This window comes from Lepidochelys olivacea (assembly GCF_965140295.1).
Source record: "Lepidochelys olivacea isolate rLepOli2 genome assembly, chromosome: 1".
Taxonomy (NCBI): domain Eukaryota; kingdom Metazoa; phylum Chordata; order Testudines; family Cheloniidae; genus Lepidochelys; species Lepidochelys olivacea.
Genome location: NC_140411.1, coordinates 194,260,309 through 194,283,812, shown reverse-complemented (window position 1 = coordinate 194,283,812; position 23,504 = coordinate 194,260,309). Strand labels below are relative to the sequence as shown.

General features: G+C 40.2%; 1 protein-coding gene and 1 long non-coding RNA gene across 2 annotated transcripts in view; one reads left to right on the top strand and one right to left on the bottom strand.

Moving 5' to 3' along the window:
- LOC311514887 overlaps positions 1-15,630 on the bottom strand; it is a 69,913-nt gene extending 54,283 nt beyond the window's left edge. Inside the window, exon 1 of the long non-coding RNA XR_014709963.1 lies at positions 15,586-15,630. This is a non-coding gene — a long non-coding RNA (uncharacterized lncRNA). The remainder of the gene's footprint in view (positions 1-15,585) is intronic.
- CD96 (CD96 molecule) overlaps positions 7,858-23,504 on the top strand; it is a 39,076-nt gene continuing 23,429 nt past the window's right edge. Inside the window, exons 1-4 of the mRNA XM_084617616.1 lie at positions 7,858-7,997; positions 11,661-12,092; positions 19,262-19,374; positions 21,010-21,232. Of these exons, the coding sequence (XP_084473742.1) occupies positions 7,931-7,997; positions 11,661-12,092; positions 19,262-19,374; positions 21,010-21,232 (835 nt within the window). The 5' untranslated portion in view covers positions 7,858-7,930. The remainder of the gene's footprint in view (positions 7,998-11,660; positions 12,093-19,261; positions 19,375-21,009; positions 21,233-23,504) is intronic.

Below are 23,504 nucleotides of genomic sequence, written 5' to 3'. Positions count from 1 at the left end.
TCATAGTGCAGTTCTCCAGCTTACTGCATTTAAGGAAGGTCTTGCAAGATGCTCCTTTTTAAAATTCAGTTACCGTAAGAGATAAGTTAATTTACGGTGTGATTTTTTTTCCAAGGGACAGAATGTGGCTTCAACATATGGGAATAAGATTTCGGGAATCTCCTCTGCATAAACAATTATGATAAATTTTGGAATTGGGAATTAGAAACCATCCTGCATCTGCTACTGAGTTGCTATGTTTCATTCGAAAATCCCGTAAGCTTACTGTGCTTCAACTTATTCATTTGTAAAATGGAGAGGATGATGAAATGGAACTTCTCAAATAAAAAATCTCAAAATACTTTACTAATATTGTGATGTTGCAAAGGTTAAGCAATTGCAAGAAAGAGGGGAAATCAGAACAGGGAAGCTGTGGCATGCAATCACTTACCCAAGGTATATCAGTAGGTCAATAACACGATGTTGGCACTGAGTAAATCATAAAGAAGTCAATGGCAGAGATGGAAATAGAATCTAGGACGAGGGATCGAATCAGGGGGGAAAAGTGGTACTGTCCCAAGTTCTGCTCCCAAACAAAGCTCCACACCTTTGAGATAGCTGAAACAGATGCCACTCACTGTAGAAAGATGCATGATATGATCATCCTTCTTTATGGGCTTTGATGAACAGTGAAATAGTGATTATTTAAAATGTCAAGATGGGTCTTGAGTTTCCCACTGAAATGAACAGAAGCAGTCCACACCCCTCTTAGCACTATTGTTTCAAGACATTTTCAGACTCAGCCAGAAATAACTGCTTTTAATGACCATCTGAAGGTTTTTCTTCAAAATCATAAATGCTAGAAACTTAATCTTTTCACATGGAACGTGGTGGGAAATACAGGGTATTACCCTCTAAAAGAGTCTGTCGTTCAACATGACTCTATTTACTGACATTATAAGTGGTTAACCCTTTTCTAACAAATAGCTTTTTATAGCCATCTCTATCACAATGTTATGTGGGAGACCATATATTTTACAGAACCAGCTTCTGTTGGTGAAAGAGGCATGCTTTTGAGCTACGCAGAGCTCTCTTTCAGCTCTGGGTAGCTCGAAAGCTTGCTTATTCACCAACAGAAGCTGGTTCTGTAAAAGATATTACCTCATCCACCTTGTGTCTCTAATATCCTGGGGCCAACACAGCTACAAGAACAATACTGCAAACAATCTTATGTGGCTGAGTTCTTCTAATTTGATGTTTCTTCTAGATGGGGGGTGGTCAGGGAATGGAATGTGCATGTAAACACATGTATCTGGTGGAGGGGCAACAAGAAGAAACACCACGGTTCTGCCATAGGTGAAGCAGAAGCAGCAACGAACAGGCAGGGTTAATCTTTCAGACATCTAGTTTGCCTTGGAAAATAATGGCTCTTTACAGTCCTTAATTTGCTAAAAACCCTCTGTCTGACTCTGTCGCAGTAGTTTTTCTTTGTTAGTGCATGGTGGTGGTTGTGGGTATTTTCTTTTGTTTTAAATAGCATTTGCTTTTCCTGTCAGCTGTACTCTGCAATCCAGTGTTTAGGGATTTCTGCTGGTTCTGGCAGGGGAGAAGGTGATGATCCAGAGCTGATTGTGGTGTGAGTGAGAAAGCTAGTTGTTTTCACTTGGACATTTGTGTTTCACTCTGAAGGCTGAATATATAGTTCCTTAATAGCTTGAATTCCCTAGAGACAGCTCATCTTTTGATTTGTTGACCATCATTGCTGTTCCCCTTTTTGCTATGTCATGAAATGTAAAGCCTCAAACTGACTAATGGATTAATTCATTGCAGAAAGGATCTTTCCCACAATGATCATACTTTCTAGTAATGTCTTGAAAACGGCCCTTATTTAATCCAGGAAGTCACTAAGATAACTTGCAGTGTTTCTAACAGTTAGAGTACAGGACAGGGAATCAGGATTCCTGAGCTGTAGTCCTAGCATTGCTATTTTGCTTGATTTGGGACCTAGGACAAATCAATTCACTTCTGTGCCAGCTTCCCAATCTCTACAGTGGAGAAAACAGTATTTACCAGTTACATAAGGATGGTTAAGGGACTTCATTAAAGGGACGTTGTCAGGTTAATTTGGCCTCAAAGCTTCTACAGGACTAAAGGCCAAATGAAATGTTGGGATAAGGGTTTGTCTTTAATTCTAGTAGACACAGTATTCAAAAAAACAAAACAAAACAAACACTTGACCCTACTGTGTCAGCAACCAGTGCACTGAACTTGTGCAGGCCAGCCTGGAAATTATTATATGCAAAAGTGAGTCTGCTTTCATGATCCAATCTGAAAGAAATAATAGTAATAAAAAGAGTGAAAAATAAATATATATTTTTAAATATGATTCTGCTTCAAAAACAAAAGTTGCCGTTGCAAAAATTATTTTTGAAATGAAGATGACTTTTAACTTTATCTGCATGAGGATGGTTCTTAAAGGTCTCCAGATGAAATAGAGGCCCCATTGTGCTAGGCAATTTGCACACAGAATGTGAGAAATAGTCCTTATCCGGAAGAAATAACACTGTAAATAGACAAGATGCAAAAAGGTTGGGTGAGGAAACAGAGTAGTAAAGTCACTGGCCTATGGTCACACAGAAGGCCAGTTGCAGAAACAGGAATAGAACCCAGGTCTCTTCACTCTCGTCCCAGTGTCCTATGCCAGTAGACTAAACTGCCTGAGTCACCCTTTAATCATAACCCAGTGAGTTGCTTTGTTGAAAGTTGCCTGATAACAGTAGATTTTACTATTTTCAACGAAGTTCAAAACCAAAACAGGGTGGCAATGTAGGAATATTGGTGCTAAACATCAAGGAAACCTAAAAGGTTAGTTTACTTTTTAATGAAATTCCTGCTTCAAAGTATATACTGCTTTTTCATCTGGGAGCAGTGCTTTCTTTAAGCAGTGTTTAGAGGACGCTAGTTTGCAAGGGTAATCATTCCTTGCCTCCAGCAGGACTAGCTCAGGCCCCTGCATTTCTGAAAAGGTTCTCTTTGTGAATAATTGAATTTGTCTCTAGAGTTCAAGATTTCTTTTTCTGTGGGACCGACTGCAGTTCTTCTTTCTTCTTGGTTGCTGCTTTTTGTAATTGAGGGAGAAGAATTCTATTGCAATTGAGGTTTTTTGTGAACATGAAGTATAATGGAGGGGACCGGCATGACTTCCATGGAAAAAGTTATTTTTATCATTCAAAATGCCTGCTTCGGTGGTGAATGCCTCTGCAGAAAATAATTAGAGGACCCCTACAGCCATCCCCCCCCAAAATTGGATACACTTACTGTCATAAAGTGGATGAGATGAATTTGAGTTTTTCGAGTTGTGATGTACCGATATGAATTGTCAGTGCCATCTAGTGGCTGCAAATAATAATTGGTCTCCTACATTCAGAAAATGTCGGACAAATGCTAAATCCACATAAGAGAATTCTGAGGGTGCCTGAAAGTACAAATATTTTGCATTCATAGAACACCTTTTTACATAAAGTGCTTTACAGAATGAAATGCACATTATACAGTCCAACCACTATCGAAATGATCCCACCTATGTGGTGGAAAGCAGTAACTATTCATAAACAGGGCAACACTAAGTTTGAGGCAAAGATTGTAGAAAATTAGGAGACCCAGGTGGAACTGCAGAAGGAATTCAAAGAAGCAGAAAGTAATGTCCCTAGCTGGAATTTAGACAAGGCACTGGGGCGAACATCCCTATTCTTACAAAAACAGAAGTTGGATCTTTAATGATGAACAGCTGCAGTATGTTTGTCTTAAGTCTTCTCCAAAAGACTGCTGGAGAGTCCCCCTCATGCTGTGCTGCCCACATTAAAAAAAAAAAAAAAAAAACACTGTCTCAAGCCTTATCTACACAGGCTTTTCCTTAATCTTGCAACCTTGCACTACCAGCAGTGCAGCTCAAAGACTGCTTGGTACTAAGGTACACTGACCTGCCACTGGGTCTTCTAGAGCTGATTTTAAGCAGACGTAAAATTCTGCTTAATGATAAAAAATTCGACTGCTACACAAGGACACTTGCTGTGTATGGCTAGCACCAATGGAGCTGCATCTCCAATGGAGAAATTCATTGCTGACAATCTCCAATGTACCATCTACTGAGCCTTCACCTCTGCGGAAACATTCTATTCAGTCTGATAGCCTAGGCTTATTTAGCTTTGCGAAAGTTTACAGGTTCTCACAATGTTACATGATATGATGGCAGAGCGCTCTCCCTCCTGGGGGAAACAGCCCTTCTGTTAAAAGGTGGTGGTTGTTTTGGATGGTTTTCCTGCTCTCTGTTCATGAGTATTACAAAGAAGTGCTTGGTGGTAGGGTTACAGCTAGTAGATGGAGACAAGTTTTTCATCTCAGATATAATTGTAGATTACATTAGCAGTTGTTACCTATTGATGTTGATCTATCGTTCCTGTGGATGGGACGTTGTGTTCAGAGTAAAGACTTGCGATATCTGGAGGCAGGTTGGGGAGAAATGGCTTGCACATTAGCAAGCCACAACATGAATACTGAGTCACGGCACTTAATCAATGAAACTAAATATAAAACCATAACATTGTCAGACCATCTCTCATTTGAGGAGCAAACTCTGAGGTCAGGCCAAATGGCCTACTGACTACTAAGAGCTGCTCGGTGACCTTTGTGTGGGTGCTTCCTACAACATACTGTCCTTGTGCTGTCTTTTCAAATTGTGATGTATGTTTTTTAGATCAATAAAAGCTTCTCATATGAGGTTTTTCTGGCATGTCACACAAAAGCCTTTCCCCCAGTAGTTCAAAAGTTTGTTCTGGGAACTGCTCAGCAGGGACAGATAGAAGAACTCTATTCACTGATCCCCCTCAGAAGTTTGAAATTAAGTTGATTTGTCTTGGAATCTTGTTTTTGCAGCTGGCTGAAAAGTCAGCAGTTTATCTGTTGCCGCTGTTCCCTGAGTTGGAAACTGGGGAGTGCACATGTGAGTGTGCATTTTTGCTTCTTCCAAATGACTGCTGAAAACTCTGGTTTGAATATGTCTTGTTGGTCATACAGCACCTCATTGCTTCCGAGCATAGCCATGACATTTACCATGTGGCAGCACAACTGTCTTAAGGATGGGGTCATGATTTAAAGTAATGAGGACAAGAGATGGCATTGGAGTTACAAGCAAAGATTTATCCCCCAATGGCCTATGTTTAGGAATGGGGATGCCAGATTCTGGCTCATCTAGAGCACAATTTCACTGATTGGTAATGGGGGCAGATATTGCCTTTGTGTGAGGGGTACTCAAACTGCTTCTGTCTTGCTGTTTTGTTGTCATTTTAGAAAAAGTAATCCAAGGATGAGCAGAAGAAAAGCCTCAAAACCAATTTATTCTGTTTGAAAAACCATTACCAGTGCACTAAACTTCCTAAAAAATAGACCTTGAACTGCATATAAAAAGCCATTGTGTATAAAATAAATAATTGCCGACTGTAAGTGTGCAGCTCAATTATTTTTGTGAAAATAGAGCCCTATTGCCATAAAATAAAGTGACACTGGTCCTCAGCATATATTGAGTTATTTACTAGGCCCCCTGTGCAAAGCAACCAGCATGTTGTCAGTCTGTCTCGTGAATCTGCATTGAAGACCACTAATTTGGGCTAAGACTGAAGCTCAAGCTCTGATGTCCAGCTTAGGGTTTGCTTTTACACCATAAAACAAGCAGGAAAAACACCCAAACTCTTTTTAATGAAGAACAGCCACATGTATTAAAAAGAAGGTCAACAATTAATCTAACACACAAGGAAAGGGGAAGAACAAAATTACTGGAGGAGAAACTGGTAGTGCTAGAATATTTTTTTCTCATTTCTGTTTTGAAATTTGTCCCTTCGTAAGGATACTGTATCAGATCTCAGTGGTTCAGGAGCCAAATTAGCTATCAGCATTACCCAAAAGAGCCACAGTAGTGTGAATTCATTGTTTCATTTACTATTTTATATATATTACAGCACATGATATTAAAACTGTGTCATTTTGTCCAGTGAGAAAATATATATAATATTCTCACCACAAAATGACTGACCAAGTATTCTACAATTGGTTAATAACACAGTAAAAGCATCCTGAATGGTTAATATCTTATATTGGTTAATAATTAAATCACAGTGTTTTAACACCATGTGCCACAAAGAGCCACAGGAGACACATTAAAGAGCCACTTGAGCTCCCAAGCCTCAATCTTAGTATCATTGATCTAGCTAAACCTGTGCAAACCCTAATATAAATGTATTTAAACTGCTTGAACCTTGCTAAATTTGTATTTCTTTTCATTGGTAATTTACCAATTTAAAATAAATTGTTTATGCACAAGGGTTATAACAGCTTAAGTGCACCTATATTAGGGATTTGCACGAGTTTAAGTAGATTTAGTTAAACTGGTGGGAAACTTGTCTAGTGTAGACAAAGCTCAAGTGTCCCCATCTGTAATAAAAGGCATGGACCTTACCAAAATGTGATTAGGCAGACTGGGAAATGTGAATTGGTGAGGGAAGCAGTAAACAATAGGGATGCTCTGCCTGCTCCCAGAAACCCAAAACATGTTGTAATGGGGTGCTTCACCAGCAACAGGACATCTGGTTTATGGCTTTACAAATGCTCTATGGGACAGTCCTGTGGGATTTCTGCTTCTTTGACACTGTGTAAATGGGGACAGGATTTACACACTCTGTATGTTCCAAGTGCAACATTTGTAACTTTCAAGAAGCTGACAATTGACAACACTGCAAACTCCGTCTGCATGATTATAAGTTGCACAGGGTTTACCATACTAATTAGAACTTTCACCCACAATTCTGCAGCTTGTGATACTGTGGTAAATAATTAAACAGGAAACAAAACAAAAACAAAACGATCAATATAACTGGAAATACCCCAATGCACTAATTCTCTGACCAGTGAATGTAGCATGTGGGTTGTACACCAAACTACTTTGGAGGCACATGTGTGGGGAAAAAACACAGAAGAATGGACAAATAGATTGATTCACCGATATTTTATGTAGTGCTGTAGATGCATATGGACCTTACCAGAACAAATAAACATGGAGTCTCTGCCATGAAGAGCTTTCCAAAGGCCTGATCTTGCAAGCCCTTACTTACAGGAGTGATCTTTACAGATTAGAGTAGTCCCATTGATTTCAACTGTGTTGTTAGCAGTAGTAACAGTAATGGTTTTAGCAACACAGATGCTGTTAGCTCACACAATGTTGAACAGAGTTTTTCTGGTCTACACTGAGTCCAAACTGTGTTCCGCATCATGAGGAATCCATTAACATTATAGTACAGAGGTGTTCATCAATAGTAAAATTTGCTCCTCTCAGTCGGGCCTGACAGGTTGAATTAACTTTGAGAACAAAATTTCTGTCTGTTCATTGATGGGTTCTTAAAAATGTAGGAGTGCACTGCACAGCAAATAGTTGCATTCCTGTTCGTTACAATGCACCCCTGCTCTATACAGCACATCATACACACTTCTTAAACACTTAGGCTATTTTCAAGAAGTTTACATTTATCTTAATAACTGTGTCCATTCTGGAGTTTTGTATAGAGAATGAGACAATGCATTGGGTTTTGTATGTGAGCTGTAGAATAGATGTGGTTTTCAATTTACAGTTTAGATAGATTTTCAGAGAGCATTTAGGGTTTATATTTTGAATAAATCAGCCATGATCTTTACAGAAAGGTTTTAAAGGTTTTTTTCTGTAAAGATCTAATTTTACCACACCAGATGTGAAAACCTCAGTTTCCTGTTGACGTTGCCCTTCTCTGAAGCCATGCTGGAGTGGTGTGTCTGGGTTGATCAGACATGTGTTTGCGTAAAGCAGACTGTTTTGGCTTCATTTACAGCAATCACTAAGACAACTACGGAAATGTTAATGTAACACCAAGCGATGAAGATGGAGAAAAGGTGGCCTTCCTGTGCATTGTATTTGTTCATCCTAACACATCATGTTGCTGGTAAGTAAGTGTTTTATGGACTGAGCTTCTTTAATTTGGAAAAAACCTGTTTTAAATTTCACATTAAGGCAAAAATCAAACTAACATTGATTTTATGTTTCAAGGCAACTTTTTCATAGCTACAGTAAGATACAAATTACTACTATTGAATGTTAACTAGAAGTACTGACTAGCAAGCCAACTTCTTCAAAGTTGTAAGCCAGTTTCACAGTTTCTCTCATTGCAAAGAACTCACTCATTTTAGGAGAATATATGTTTTAGAAATGACCTTCCCTCCTAACTATGTGGGTTTTTAACTTCCTCTTCCCCTCCCCTCCGAAATGTGACCATTAATTGCAGAACCGTGATACTGACTGCTTGGAAATCCTGGAAAGATTTTTTCCCATCTGTGCACTGTATTACGGGCTTGCAAGACAAGGTTGTTGCTGGGCATATGTCTCTACAGCAGCTGGTAGGTATGATTCCCAGCACGGACGGACAGACACACACTAGCTCTGTTCAAGCTAGCACATCAAAAAGAGCCATATGACCATGGTAGCAAGTACACCAGCTCAGGTTAGCTGACTGAGTACAGTCCCACCTGGACCCCCTGGCTGCCTACTTAGCATGAGCTGCTACCCACGCTGCTGCAGCCACATTGCTCTTCTTAGACTGCTAGATAAGCACAGCTAGTATACATATTTCTACTCAAGCCGGGAATTACACCTATGTAGATATACCCCGAGAGCAAGGCATTTTGAATATTAGAATAAGACTTTAGAGAAGGGAGAGCAACTGTGTCTGTATCAGGGGAGCTTAATCAAAACCAGCCTTGTTAAAAATTAGAGTGGGGCTTGAAACTCAATGCTTCTTTTGTGCATCCTGAAGTTTGGAGTACTTAAAATCCAGGGCCGAGTGTGCGTATGAATGTTGTGGCTTGAGTCCAATTTCCAATTCAAAAAATAAAGATGTTCCAGGTACCTAATTGGAACTGTAAGATGTATCTGATTATGTTTATTAATGGCTGCATATAGATGGAGCAGGTCAGGGAAATTTCCTACTTATGTAAGAGAAATCGATGATGGTAAAAATAAAAAAAAGCCAAGTAAAATGACTAATGAAAATCCATATTGCACACAGAGAAACAGTTGTCCATATTAAATCTCAACAAAACACAAGTTAGGGCAAAATCCTGCTGTTGTTTATCCAGGCTAAACTCCCATTAAAGTTCTCTGCAGCTACAGGTGTTCTGCCCTAATAAAAATCAGACCACTGAGGAAAACAGAACTGGAAGAGACCTTGTGGGTCATTTAGTCCAGTCCCCTAGTATTACAGACAGCCCTGTCATATAATCCCATTCATAAATTTATCAAGTTCCTTCTCAGAACTTCTTAGGTTGTTTGCCCTCAAAACTCCAATTGGAAGGCTGTTCCAGAACCTCCCTCCTCTGATAGTTAGAAAGTTTCTTTTAATTTCCAGCCTAAATTTAATCATGCCCAGTGCATACCGATTTATTCTGGTGCCAACAAAGTCCTTCAACTTTATACTTAAGTGTCTGAGTTGCCCATGCTGCACGATACTTTGAATGGGTGGAACATCTTGAAGGAAAAGGGGTTAAGTATGGACGTACTGGCATCTTTTTTTTTTTTTTAATGTTGGGTTAAATTGGAATTTTTAAAACAATTGGCAAGATTCCAGTGCCAAGAAGAGAGAGAGCTGCAGGACACTTTTAAATAAAATGGACTCCATCAATTTGGTGCTGTTAAGCAATTAATTAAAAAAAAGTTGAAGTATTAAAATATTTATCCCAAATTCCTGCTTGATGTGGCTCTTTGATCTTAATATGTGCTTTTTAAAAATAATTTTCGTTGCGAGTTATCTGTCTGGAAACTACTTAAGTGATGCTACCTCTTGAATATAACAGATGCCTTTAGTAAGTAGAGGTCTTAGATCAGTCATCATACTGGACAGGTACTGAGATTTTTATTTAGGCAAATCTTCCACTTAAATCTTAACTTGTCCACCTTATGCCCCTTTATTTTACTGTAAAGGATGTACATGATGGGGGGGGTATTAAAATTCTGGAGATAAGTACACTTAACCTGACTATTCAGTCACATTGCTTTTCATGCTCTATTCACTTGGTTTCATATTTTGGTTATTTGAGAACCAGTTTTTCTGCAATGAGGTGCTGGTGGGTTCAGAGAACTGCCCACAAGGACTGGGGTATTAGACTGTAAACCCTTCAGAGCCTGCATCTTGGCTTTATAGCTGTTAATATAGTTCCTAGAGCACTATTAGTGCTGCATAAATGACAAATGAGTTCACTGCTACATTATATGTCCTTGGTCTGCACAGGCATTTAGGGGACTGTAGAACATAGAATCGTAGGACTGGAAGGGACCTCGAGAGGTCATGTAGTCCAGTCCCCTGCACTCATGGCAGGACTAAGTATTATCTAGACCATTCCTGACATGGTTACATATAACATAAAATCAAATTTCAATTTCCCTTTAAAAATTCATAATGAATAAAATGACTTGAGGGTGTTGACTGCAGTGTGTGGGGAGGCACAAAAAGCTTAGGAGAGAGATGTCATAAATCTCTGGCTCTGACTGTAACTACACCATTTGGGAAGGGGGGGGAGGGACGCATCGTGAGAATTTTCAAGGTGTTCTTTAAAGATGGGGAGAGGCTAAAGAGAATGATAAGGGGGAGTGAGCCCTACGCCTGAGGGTGCTCATACACATCCATTTTTTCTGAAAGTTTCTTGTGACTGCCAAATACTTCAGATAAAACGGTGATCAATGTATGGTACTGTTGTTTGGTTCAGTGGAGTTCTGCTGTAGGGGACTGCTCTGTGTAACGTCATCAGTTGATAGCTACCTGGGAACTTCATGCCTACGAATATGCTGCATGCTATGTCTCTTGGAACTCAACAGAGACAGTGGAGATAGATCACAGAGTTCTTTTCCCCCAGGAGGAAAAAGAAAGAGAAAAGGTCAATTTCACTGTGGCAGCAACTATTTAAAAACAGGCTGAAAACTTCTTTTCCTTTCACAAATGCATTAGCTCTGTATTTATATGGTGCACAAAGGACCTCAAAGCGCCTCAGAAAATTAACAAACTGATAAACAAACCATACATGAGGAAGCTGCTTGCTCCAACATTGAAATACAACCTCCACAGTGGAATGCAGAAGCTGTCTAGCAAGGTCCATGTAAAAGAACACCTTTTCCTATTGAAACAGCAGGAGTACTTGAAAAAGGCAGAATGCAATTGCGCAAAACAGAATTAGCAAGCAGGATTCACTACTTCTTGGTTCTTGCAAAGAGACCTGTGGAATAAGCAGTCCTGGCTTCTGCTTTACATATCACTTGAAAGCTCCCCTTTCTCTTTGTGTAGTATGATGAGCGCTCCCCATCCTGTTCAAGCTGCTTGAGCCACTGCTTATTTTTTTCTCCAGTTCCTTTTCTGGAATCTGTACTCATGATTTACTACTTCCGTCAACTGCTAAACCTTCTCACTCTACTTAATATTGCACTATTGTATTTTTGGCCCCAGCTTCTTCTTATATAGGTGTCTCTTTCTAGTGAAGGCACCAAACAGAGTTGATAAGAAGATTTAAAAGGGGGTTGTTTATAAGCATTGCTTGACTTGACAGTTTTTCTGTTTCTTTTTAAGGCGAGCTTGAAGGCACCATTATAAAGACAGAAGCAGTCCATGCTTTCCCTGGCAGTGATGTGACTCTGGAATGCAGCATTCTGAGCGGAGATGGGATCCATGTCTCACAAACACAATGGTCAAAGATTGATGATACGCCACCCAGTAGAATAGCTGTATATCACCCTATATATGGCATTAAATACTTACCTTTTTCTAAGACTGATTATAACTATTCAGTGGCTTTCAGTGAGACTCCCCACCACTGCTGGGTAGACGTTAGCAAGACTTGGAGTTCCCATGTTGCCAGAGCAAACCAGGTGGAATGCCATCAGTGGAGTCTACACCTGAGTAACGTTAGTGTCTCACTCAGTGGGCAGTATGAGTGTAGCTTTGCTACCTACCCATATGGGACAAAGGCTGCGGAAATTAATCTTAGTATCAAGGCAGAAGGTAAGTGATATTAAGATCCCTATTGTTTTTTGGTAACACTTAGGGGGAAAAACAGAACAAGTAAATGATGTGAATACTTTTGCCTGGCTACGCTCAATTTGCTCTGTGATTCCAGATTTGCACTTGTATTGTACTGCTGCTGCCTTGACACTTTGCTATCTCTGGTTTAGCTGTTGTTTGACAGCCTGGTATGCCTTGCCTTACCGTATGTAAAGAGTTTGCCTGGTGAGGAGCATAGCACCATTTAACTTATGGGCAGGAATATTGGAGCAAGTTGATGGAAGGAACCAGGTGAGTGACAGGGAGGAAGGATGATGTGTGTTCATTAGGGACAACAATGATAATACTGGGCAGAGAATGGTAACTGGGAAATAGGCTGGGCCATGCAACATCCTAGGGATGGAGGACACCTGTCTTTCAAATATACTATACTCTGTGTGTTGAAATTATTAGGAAAGAGACAGATAAATAGAAGGACTGAACATCCTCAGTTCCCGTAGACTGATGTGTGTGTTGTTAATGCTGGGTGTCCTTGAGCACCAGGCTGCAATGTCTACGGGTAGCTAATTTCTTCAGTTTAAGGGTAGGTTTGGGAAGTGGGGATTCAAACTTGTTCTGAGCCAGCTCTCAAACTTGCACTAGGCTTCCTAGAAACAGCGAATAAATAGTAGAAGCAAAGGCAGGGCTGGCCGACTGCATGCGAGTGGCAGTTCAGTTCATGTTGAGAAGTGTTTTGTTGAAGGTCAGTAGGTTTGGTATGCAGAGGTTCCAGTTTTGCTTTGGATGAATTCATACCACTCCTGAGTTTGAACTAGCTCAAAAACTAAAGTCTGCTGAACTTGCCAAGTTTCATCTCTGAGCCATATGAGGTTAATGAGTTCCACCTGATTTCCACCCAGAAGCATGAATATGATGCTTAGGAAATTTGGTCCAGTTTGCTGGAAGGTTATGGAACCTGGCTCAAATTTTTGATTTGAATGAAAATCAGAAATCACATTAGTTTTGCCTGGTTTCAGATAACGTGAAAAAAATGAGGAACTGCACTATTTTCATTTTAGGAAGGAATTTAGTTGTTCACATCAGCTGGGTTTTCTTGGTTGCTTAAAAAAACAACTAACATATGTGATTTCGAGTATTTAACAAACTACAGAAATGAAACAGGGAAAATGACAGTGATTTGCCATTGCTTGGGCACTACGTGTTTTGTTGTACTTGTTCTCCTGTGTACTGCATTCATGTGCATGCAGGCTTTCAGGAGTGTTTGAAGGGTATAGGGAAGGTAAAAGATAGTGACATGTTTGTCCTTGCATAGGATAGAAAACAGCCACAAAACAGAATGGCAGCTGCTGCATTAAGGGCCACCTACCAGCCCTAAGGGCAAATACTGTTGACTCAATAGCTTTAGAATTTGGCCCTAAGTTAGATCTTTTACCAAAAAGGCACATACGCTGCGATGTGCGAGCTGAAACTCGGAGTCTCCAGCGTGGAATTGTTACAATGATTACATATGTAGAATGTGGCTTTGAGTATCTCACATTTGTTTTTAATTTTCATGGACTTACATTTGGGCTGACCAGTCCCAAGAAACCCATCCTCATGAACTTGCTGAAACAAACACGGACAAACTATTGCTCTGGATCAAAGATATGAATACTAGGGTTGAAATAGCAAATGTTGGTTCATTAAGAAAATTCCATCTTAACTCGTGGGCGCAGGAGGTTCCTTGGAGTTACCGCATAGTCTCTTCTTTAGGGATCTTCTTGCCATTTGACTAACAGTAAAAGACAGATCAAATAAGCTAGGAAAGAGAAGTGAGCCTCTATAAAGAATGTTAATAATGAATGAGTGAAACTTAGAGGTTATAAATCCACCAGCCACTGTGAAAAGGACTGCAACAGCACTCTGTGCTATAGCCGAGGGGCACTTCTGACACCTTTGTGAGACAGAAAGTTCTGCTTCCGTGCCATGGCTATGGTACAGCCCGACAGTGTGGAGAGCAGTGGGTGGAGGAAATGAAGGGAATACGCTAGAGGAGCATTTGACTATAAGCTTATTAATTGTGCTGGGTTTTCTCTCTCCTTCTTAAAGAAATGAAGCCTTTCTCCTTGCTGATGCAGACCTGCCCAGCATTAGCATTACCATTCTACATAGGTTAAATTGAGGACAACTATTGTTCACGTTCAGTGAGTTTCGAACTGGCTTTTTGCAGCAATGGCACAAACCAGCAAGCGGTGCTCTACCCCCTACCAGAGCAAACCAAACATATTACTACATTTATCAATATGCCTATTTCCGATGTATATTTTAAGGGAGACAAAAAGGGTGAATGGCGATCACATAGGACCGTAGCAGACAGTTTGTTACTAGAGAACTGAATCAAAGAACTGCAGGGAAAATAGAGCTGTTGACACAGAACTGTGAGAATGCGGAGAGGCAGTCTGCAAAAATACCTCCTGTGTCAAGAATTTATCTTTTAAATAGCTCTCCTGTTTGTCTACTGACCTTACTTAAACCTCACCGCCTGTAGCCTGCTGCATGACATGTAACTTATCTGCTGACTCACCCAGACGGTTTTGCCGTACTACGTACTTGAGAAGTTAAAGATTCACTCCATTTCCCCTTTCTGGACTATTGTGCAAAGCTGATCAGTGCTCTTTTGTAATGCAGTGATAGTGACATTTACCATTTGGAGTGATCCTTCCCGCATTGAAATACATACAACTGCTTCCTCTTTTGAGCTTCCCGCAGAATATTCTGAGGGTTGCAAATCAGAGCCTTCATGACAAGGGCTGCTCGCCACCTGTAACGCTGCGCTTCACTTCCAGATCTGAGTGTTGTCATTACCGACAACTGTCAGCCACAGAAAGCCCACGTAGATTAAGAACCTGTGACTGAGGAAAAGCAAAAAACTAGTCTAGCACACTATCATGTGAGCTAGATGTAGGCTTTGATGAATCTACTAGTGGAATCTAGTTCTAGAGCTGAAGAGCTTCTAGTCAGCGTGCACTATTGCCTTCCCGTAGCAAAGGCAGAAGGCCACATTTTGTACTAGCTAACATTTCCAGGTGGCCTTCAAAGACATTGCAAAGTAAACTGTATATCATTCATCAGCCTGGAGGTGACAAGGGCATGGATAAATGGGCAAAATCCTTACTAGAATGGAGAACTGCAAACCCCGTGATTAGTCATAAAGATTCAGTGGGCCATTGTCGTCAGAACAGATAAGAGTCTGTGATGATATACCAAAGTATAAGGAGCAGATTTATCCCTATCATTTCTACAATATGCTTTTTCCTGTCTACCAGCATTGCCTTTGTATTGCCTGGATTGATCCTAAACTATCTGGGTTTCATCCAAATGCAAAGATAACAGAATCTAAGAGAAGCAATAGAGTTGACAGTAGTCTGTTCACTGATACTGCAGACTGAAATATGTCAGTCCCCTCTTAGTGGCCCCTGATACATGGGGAACAAGAGAGACAACAGAATAGCACCTGGTGTGATGACCTTGCATTGCACAGCCTCAGGAAAGATGAGCAGTGAATCTTCAGAACCTTCTGAGGTCTCCTTGTGAAGAGCAAATGGAGTTAACCTTCAGCAATCCCATCCACCCCACCGGGTCCTGCAGACAATCCAGCAGCACCACACAGGAATTATATCCAAGGACACTGATAAAACCAGCATGGGTGTCTGACCTCTGTACATCAGAGCAGAGCTTCAGCTTTAAAAAAAAAAAAAAAAAAAAAAAAGCAGCTTGTTTGATGGTATTTCTTAATCCACATTTGTATTTAGTTAGTTATAGAATTGCTCTACCTTTTAATGCCTGTATTTCAGCCTTGAGTGGGGACACTAGGGTGGAAAATTAATGCAGGGAAAGAAGCTGAGTGCAGACACTTGGTTTTTACTAAACTGTGATTAATCGACAGCCCAACTTAATTAAATAAATTAATTGTGATTAAAAAATTTGAGATTAATCACACTTTTAATCACAATGTTAAACAATAGACTACCAATTGAAATTTATTAAATATTGTGGATGTTTTTCTACATTTTCAAATATATTTATTTCAATTACAACACAGAATACAAAATGTACACTGCACACTTTATATTATTATTTTTATTACCAATATTTGCATTGTAAAAATGATAAAAGAAATAATATTTTTCAATTCACCTCTGTGAAAGGATCAGGACAAATGGCTACAGGAGAGTGATAGAAGGCAGATATATTAGTCCCAGGTTAAGTAGGTCCCTTTTCCCTGGGTAAGGTAACAGGGAAGGTTCCAGAACAATCAGGAACTTTCTGGAAACAATTCAGGCAGGCAGGCTAATTAGGACACCTGCAGCCAATCAAGAAGCTGCCAGAATCAATTAAGACAGGCTGGCAAATCAGGGCACTGGAGTTTAAAAAGGAGCTCACTTCAGTTTGTGGTGTATGTGCGGGGAGCTGGGAGCAAGAAGGACAAGAAGCTAAGAGTGAGAAGGTGTACAACTGGAAGACTGAGAAGTACAAGCATTATCAGACATCAGGAGGAAGGTCCTGTGGTGAGAATAATGAAGGTGTTGGGAGGAGGCCATGGGGAAGTAGCCCAGGGAGTTGGAGCTGTCACACAGCTGTTACAGGAGCCACTGTAGACAGCTGCAATCCACAGGGCCCTGGGCTGGAACACAGAGTAGAGGGTGGGCCCGGGTTCCCTCCATCCCCCCAACTCCCTACTTGATACCGGAGGAGATGAACTGGACTGTGGGTTCCACCAGAGGGGAAGGTCTCTGGTCTGTTCCCTGATCGACTAGGTGAATCAACAGAGACTGCAGGGAATTATTGTTCTTCCTTTTCCCCATGCTGGCCAGTGATGAGGCTAACTGAATGAACAGCAGATTTGAGCCATGAAAGTGGCCAAACTGAGAGCTTCCGTGAACCTCTGAGGTGAGCAAATCCGCCAATAAGCGCAGGACCCACCAAGGCAGAGGAGGAGCTTTGTCACACCTCATAAAAGTACTGTAGTGCAATCTCTTTATTGTGAAAGTGCAACTTACAAATGTAGATATTGTTACATAACTGGACTCAAAAAACAAAACAATGTAAAACTTTAGAGCCTACAAGTCCACTCAGTCCTACTTCTTATTCAGCCCATCGCTGAGACAAACAAGTTTGTTTACATTTACAGGAGATAATGCTGCCCTCTTCTTATTTACAATATCACCTGAAAGTGAGAACAGGCATTTGCATGGCTTTTTTGTAAACTGGCATCGCAAGGTATTTACGTGCCAGATATGCTAAATAATTCGTATGCCACTTCATGCTTTGGCCACCATTCCAGGGGACATGCTTCCATGATGATGACGCTCGTTAAAAAAAAATGTGTTTATTAAATTTGTGACTGAACTCCTTGGGGGAGAATTGTATGTCTCCTGCTCTGTTTTACCTGCATTTGGCCATATATTTCATGTTACAGGAATCTCAGATGATGACCCAGCACATGTTGTTTGTTTTAAAAACGCTTTCACCTCATATTTGACAAAACGTGAAGGAGGTACCAATATGAGCTTTCTAAAGATAGCTACAGCACTCAACCCAAGGTTTAAGAATCTGAATTGCCTTCCAAAATCTGATTGGGACGAGGTGTGGAGCATGCTTTCAGAAGTCTTAAAAGAGCAACACTCCAATGCAGAAATGACAGAGCCGAACCACCAAAAAAGAAAAATTAACCTTTTGCTGGTGGCATCTGACTCAGATGATGAAAATGAACATGCATCAGTCCTCACTCCTATGGATGGTTATCAAGCAGAACCTGTCATCGGCATGGACACATGTCCTCTGGAATGGTGGTTGAAACATGAAGGCATATATGAATCTTGAGCGCATCTGGCGACGCCAGCTACAACAGTGCCATGCAACAACTGTTGTCACTTTCAGGTGACATTGTAAATAAGAAGCTGGTAGCATTATCTCCTGCAAATGTAAACACATTTTTTTGTCTGAGCGATGGGCTGAACAAGAAGTAGACTGAGTAGACTTGTAGGCTCTGAAGTTTTACATTGTTTTATTTTTTAGCAGTTTTTTGGTACATAATTCTACATTTGTAAGTTGCACTTTCACAGTAAAGAGATTGCACTACAGTACTTATATTAAGTGAACTGAAAAATAATATTTCTTTTGTTTTTTACCATGTAAATATTTGTAATAAAAAATAGTAATTGAGCAGTGTATACTTTGTATTCTGTGTGGTAATTGAAATCAATATATTTGAAAATGTAGAAAACATCCAAAAAAACCTTAAATAAATGGTGTTCTATTATTCTTTAACAGTGCGATTAATCACGATTAAATTTTTTAATTGCTTGACAGCCCTAGTTATTACTATTTGAAGCATACTGCTGTTACGGGAGAGGGAATGTGCGCTCAGACTGTTGCATCCATATCTAAATTTTGTTGTGTGATTACTAAACAAAACTTTCCTGGGCAAAGACGTTATTGGAAGGAAAATAACCCAGCATGATTGTTTTAAAAAAAGAGACTCAATGGTAGAAAAAGGATGGGGTTTTAGGAGTTTTGTGCTCCATTTCCAGCTGTGCCACTGTCTGTGTGACCTGGATCAACTCGCTTAATGCCTGTGTCTCTTTCCTCATCAGTAAAACAGGGAGTATACTTCACTCACATGAGATGGTGCAAAGCTTAGTCAATGTTTGTAAAGCTCCTTGAGCATCTCAGATGAAAAGTACCAAAGATGGGAAAATTAGTGTTAAGGTTTATTCCAGTAGAAGAAATTGGAAATTTCAGACTCTTACGTGTCTCAGAAGGAAGGGAACAAACTCATTTTTCCCCCTCCTTTCCAAGTTTCCCTTCTGAGAGTAAATCTTGATTCTACAACTAGCGGAATTTCTTTTGCAAGCACTCCATTACAATATTCCTGTTAAACTCAATGGAACTTTCAGGTATAGGGTTGCTTGCAGAATTGGGACCGTGGTTTTCAGTTAGCAAATAAGTCTTAAAAAGATTATTGTGCTTTGGAAGTATTTTAACCAATTTTTTTTTTAAATAGTGCCTATTCTATGGAATCAATAGCATAGGAACAGCAGAGCAATGCATGTTTTGTTTTAGAGCACACCACATATTGTGCTAATCATTTTCTTTGTTCTTCTTGCTTTTTGCTACAATTGTAAAAGATGAGAAGCACTATGGGGTGGTGGAAGTGCTATTAAACGAAACACTGGAAATTCCATGCCTTGAGAACATGACTTCTGTAAATTTGTCCAAGTATCCTTTGAAATGGCTAATGGTAAGTATAACTACCCTCCATTATTGGTTAAAAAGTAAGGAAAAAACATAGCAAATAGAAATGTTATACTTTGCACAGGGGACTGCAAACAGTTAAAGTAAAGGTTTGTTAGACAAAAGGTATAGCTAATTTCAGTACCTGAGAAAACATCAGACTGTGACAACAGGGAGGAAAAGCTAGAAATGCAGTGTCTCCACAGTTGACAAGCAGCATACATCTCACCGGAAACGGTGTGTTTGAAAACAAAGAAAAAACATGGCTATGGTGGTTTAATTTTTCACAAAATAAATGAAACCAAAAAGAGTGTTGGAAAGGGTAGTGAAATTGGTAAATTGAATGACCAAATTAAAAACAAAACCAAAAAACCCTCTGCATCATTTTTTTTTAAAGTTGTTAAATTCTTAATTTGTTTGAGCACTACCAAATGTTCAACATCATTCAGGGTTATCTGAACTGCTCCTGGTTGTTTGATAAGTAATGTGTCTGGTGATTTCAGAAATAGAATGTGAGACTACATATGGGTATTTTTGCTCGCTGCTAACTTTCAATTTGAAAATGGGGAGAACAAAACAGCTCTCAAACAGTTGCTTAGACATGTGAAACCACATACAAAACAAATTTAGAAGCTCTTGGCTTTGAGCTGAACAAGTTATTTTTTGCATTGCAGTTACTTTTCGCAGGAATCTCTGTATTTTTTCCAACTTTGTCTTGTAATTACTTTCAGTAGTTCAGAGATGAAGATGAGCAAACTATGTCCTTGGCATTGCTCATTAATTTCTGTACCTTGTTTGCTCTTTTTGAGGTTTATATCTGTTGGCACCTGTTACTCTTGAAAAGCTCGAATTGATAGTGTCTTTGTTAATCTGACCTTCAAATATAAGCATAACTTTTATTTTCTCTAGTGGCTCTGTCCCCTTTGGCTATCAGTTTGGATCTCCTCTTCTTTGTACTACATTTATCCTAAACTTAGAAATTTTGTAGGGCTAGTCTGCATATTGTGCTAATTTATATTTGGTGATGTTAATTCAAACTATGAATTGGAAAAAAAGAGCAAAAGTTCTGCATTTCAGAATGTGCAAATATATGGCACATGTTGAGATTGTATGTGTACAAACGCACAGAGAAAGGGACTCAGTCTTAACTCTAGGCATTGCTACTAGCTCTGGCAAACAGGAGTCAAAAGAAGATGATGAAGTTCAGCTTTTCAGTTAGTTGGGTGCAACTAGAAATTTAAAAAAAAAATCAAAAGATTAAGAGAAGTCTCTAATTTTTCTCTAGTCTTAAATGTGCTAAAGTTGCCTAACACTGTGTGGAAGGGTAGCTGTAGGTGGGAAGGACACAGTATGGTTCCTGTCTAAGCCTCAGGACTACAATTCAGAAGACTTGATCATAAGCTCGTCAACCAGCTACTCTGTGTCTATTTCCTCCATATGTAAAATGGAGATCATGACCATTTCGGTGATGCGCTCGGAGATCCAGGAATTGAAAAGGCTATATGAAAAGTGCTAAGCTTAATGTTGCAACCCTAGATTGATCCCTGAGGCTTTGACTCAAAGAAGGTGAGAAGGAAATGGTTGTGATGGAGGGAGGGAGGAGTTTGTGACTGGAAGAAATATCTGTCTGTGTTTTAAACAGGGGGAATATGGACGTGAAGAAACAACTCTTATCAAAGAGTTCTACCACCAGGATGTGAATAAGACTTACAGCCTATTGTATAAGGAAAGAATTCAGCTAGGTCCAGACAATGCACTAAAGATTTCCCCAATCAAAATGGTTGACGATGGCAAGGTGTTCTCTTGTCGTGTGATGTACCATCCTGAAAGAATCCTGACGAACATCACCAAAGTGAAAGTATTTGGTAAGCAGTTTATGACGACTCTTCCTTTTTTGCATTATAAAGACTTCTGATTCATGCTACGCAGACAGCCATTTTGTTCTTGTGAATTACTTCAGAGAATAAACCCACATTTCTTAACAAACACTTAAGGCCAAATTTCCAGTATCTGGTGCCAGCACCTGCAACACTGAGGAAAGCATCTGTGGAAAGTACCTTACTGGGTATACAAATAGACAGTCAACATGCAAACAGGTGTGTAAGTAGCTCATCTGTATGTGCAAGTTTGGTAACAGTTGGGCATTCATGCACTTTCACAGTCAAGCTCATTGTGCCCTTGTTACTGAGATCATATAAAAGTGTAGCCCTTACTGGCTTGTGATCAGTTCAATTATATATCACGGCGAAGATTTTAGTAAGTAACTAGTGATTTTGGGTGCGTCATTTTTTTTTATGCCTCACCTGAAACACATTAAAAGGGCCTGATTCTCAGAAAATTACTGATCCACCCACCCTCTGAAAATCGGAACCCTTTGAGTTGTCACAGACTGGGCACCCACAAAATGAGGCATCCCATATAACTATTTTATCAAATCTTGCTCTGTTCTGTTTCAAATAGTGTAGGAAGTCTGCTTGGAAACTGCTGAAGTACAAGTGGACAGCATTGTTTGCTGTGTCAAAGACCTGGGGAGTTGTGAGAGTGATTAATCTGCTTATAGTCCACTGACTCTTGGAAGGTACAACTCCAGGGTTGCTAAAATGAATGAGCAGCGAGTGGAGGGGCTGTCCACATATCCATTATATAACCACCGGCTCTCAGGAGTCTCCAACACATCTCACACTGGGCTGATGCCCAGAATGCAAAGATTCAGCAGGAAGCAATATTTTTTGAAAAAGGAAACTCTTTGGGGCTGTCACACGCTGAGGTGAGACACAAAAATAGAAGCTGATGGTCTGAGATTTCCTCTTGCGCTTGTGTGAGTCAGAAATGGCTTTTAAGTTTAAAAAGGGACGTTTGACAAATAATTAGTGTAATCTGGATAGACCCTTGAGCACTGAAAAGTATTGAAACCACTGCAATTAGAATAGCCCCTTGTTCTGCGTATGATAAGTTAGACATTAATCTCCTTTGCTCGCTGTTCATGTAAACTTGTGTTGGGGTGGCTGTGCACAGAGACACGTACACCAGCATGGTTAGCAGGAAATGGGAGGGGGCAGAAGCAGAGCAGACTTCAGCACAAACTAGACAAACCAAAACCTTTTGCTGTGCTATGCTATGCTCTTTGAGGGCCCTGTAGTAGCCTCAGCCCAATCCCTAGCAATTGGACTGCCTTATATAGCTTCTGTCTTGGGCACTCTTCCCCTCCTGGTCCCCAGTCAGCAGAAAGGTTGGAGGGGGATTCAGAAGATGACTTGAGGTCTCTCAAATCTTAGTCACACATGTTCAGAAGGAAAATAGAGTGCAGGTCACAGGGACTGCAGCTTGCTTCTCTTTCCCCTGGGGCTGGGGAGGGGCAAGCAGGGGGAGTGCCCATAGCACACCGATTCAGCAGTCCTCAGACCTCATATGGTCACTTGGGGATGACAACTAGCCATCTCAGGTTGCATCAGACCCTCCGCTATGGATACTGCACTGGAGCTGGACAGAGAATGAGGGAGCTGTAGCTTTCTCCCTAACAGCCCTCCCTATCTCACTGTTGTGTCCCGTTTTAACTTGGCATAGTAGAGACTGTGACCCTGTGTGTAAGAGTCAGTGATAGCAATTAAGTGTTATATTGGGTCTATGTTACAGTTCAAGTAAGATATGATATAAAAGCAAAGTCAGGGACCTGATGGATTTTTCTAGCCCCCTGTAAAACGTCAATAAGCAATTATGAGGCAGGGGTTAACAGAAGACTTTTGGAACTATGTGCTTAGTGAACATGCCTTTTCTCAAACTGAGTGCGCTGAGTTAAGTTAGTGAGAACTGTTATTTTTCAAGTCTCAACTTGCCAACGATTGACAAGTCCAACAGCAGAAATCACTGTGCTAGATACTGAATTCTTCCTGGTCCCAAAACATCTGTAAAGATCCTAGAAAGCTAAATGGATGCCAAACAATTAATAGAAGCTTAGAAGTTAGATGGAAAAGACCTTAGATCTTCCAATTCCTTTTCCCGTAGATGCAGGATTGAATAGTTGTGCACCAAACATATCATGAAATGGAGAAAATAGCATGGCCAGAAACCAACATGGACTTGGGGAAAAAATTGTCCAGCTGTGATTTAAAATAAATACATACAAGAGGAGTGTGCAAA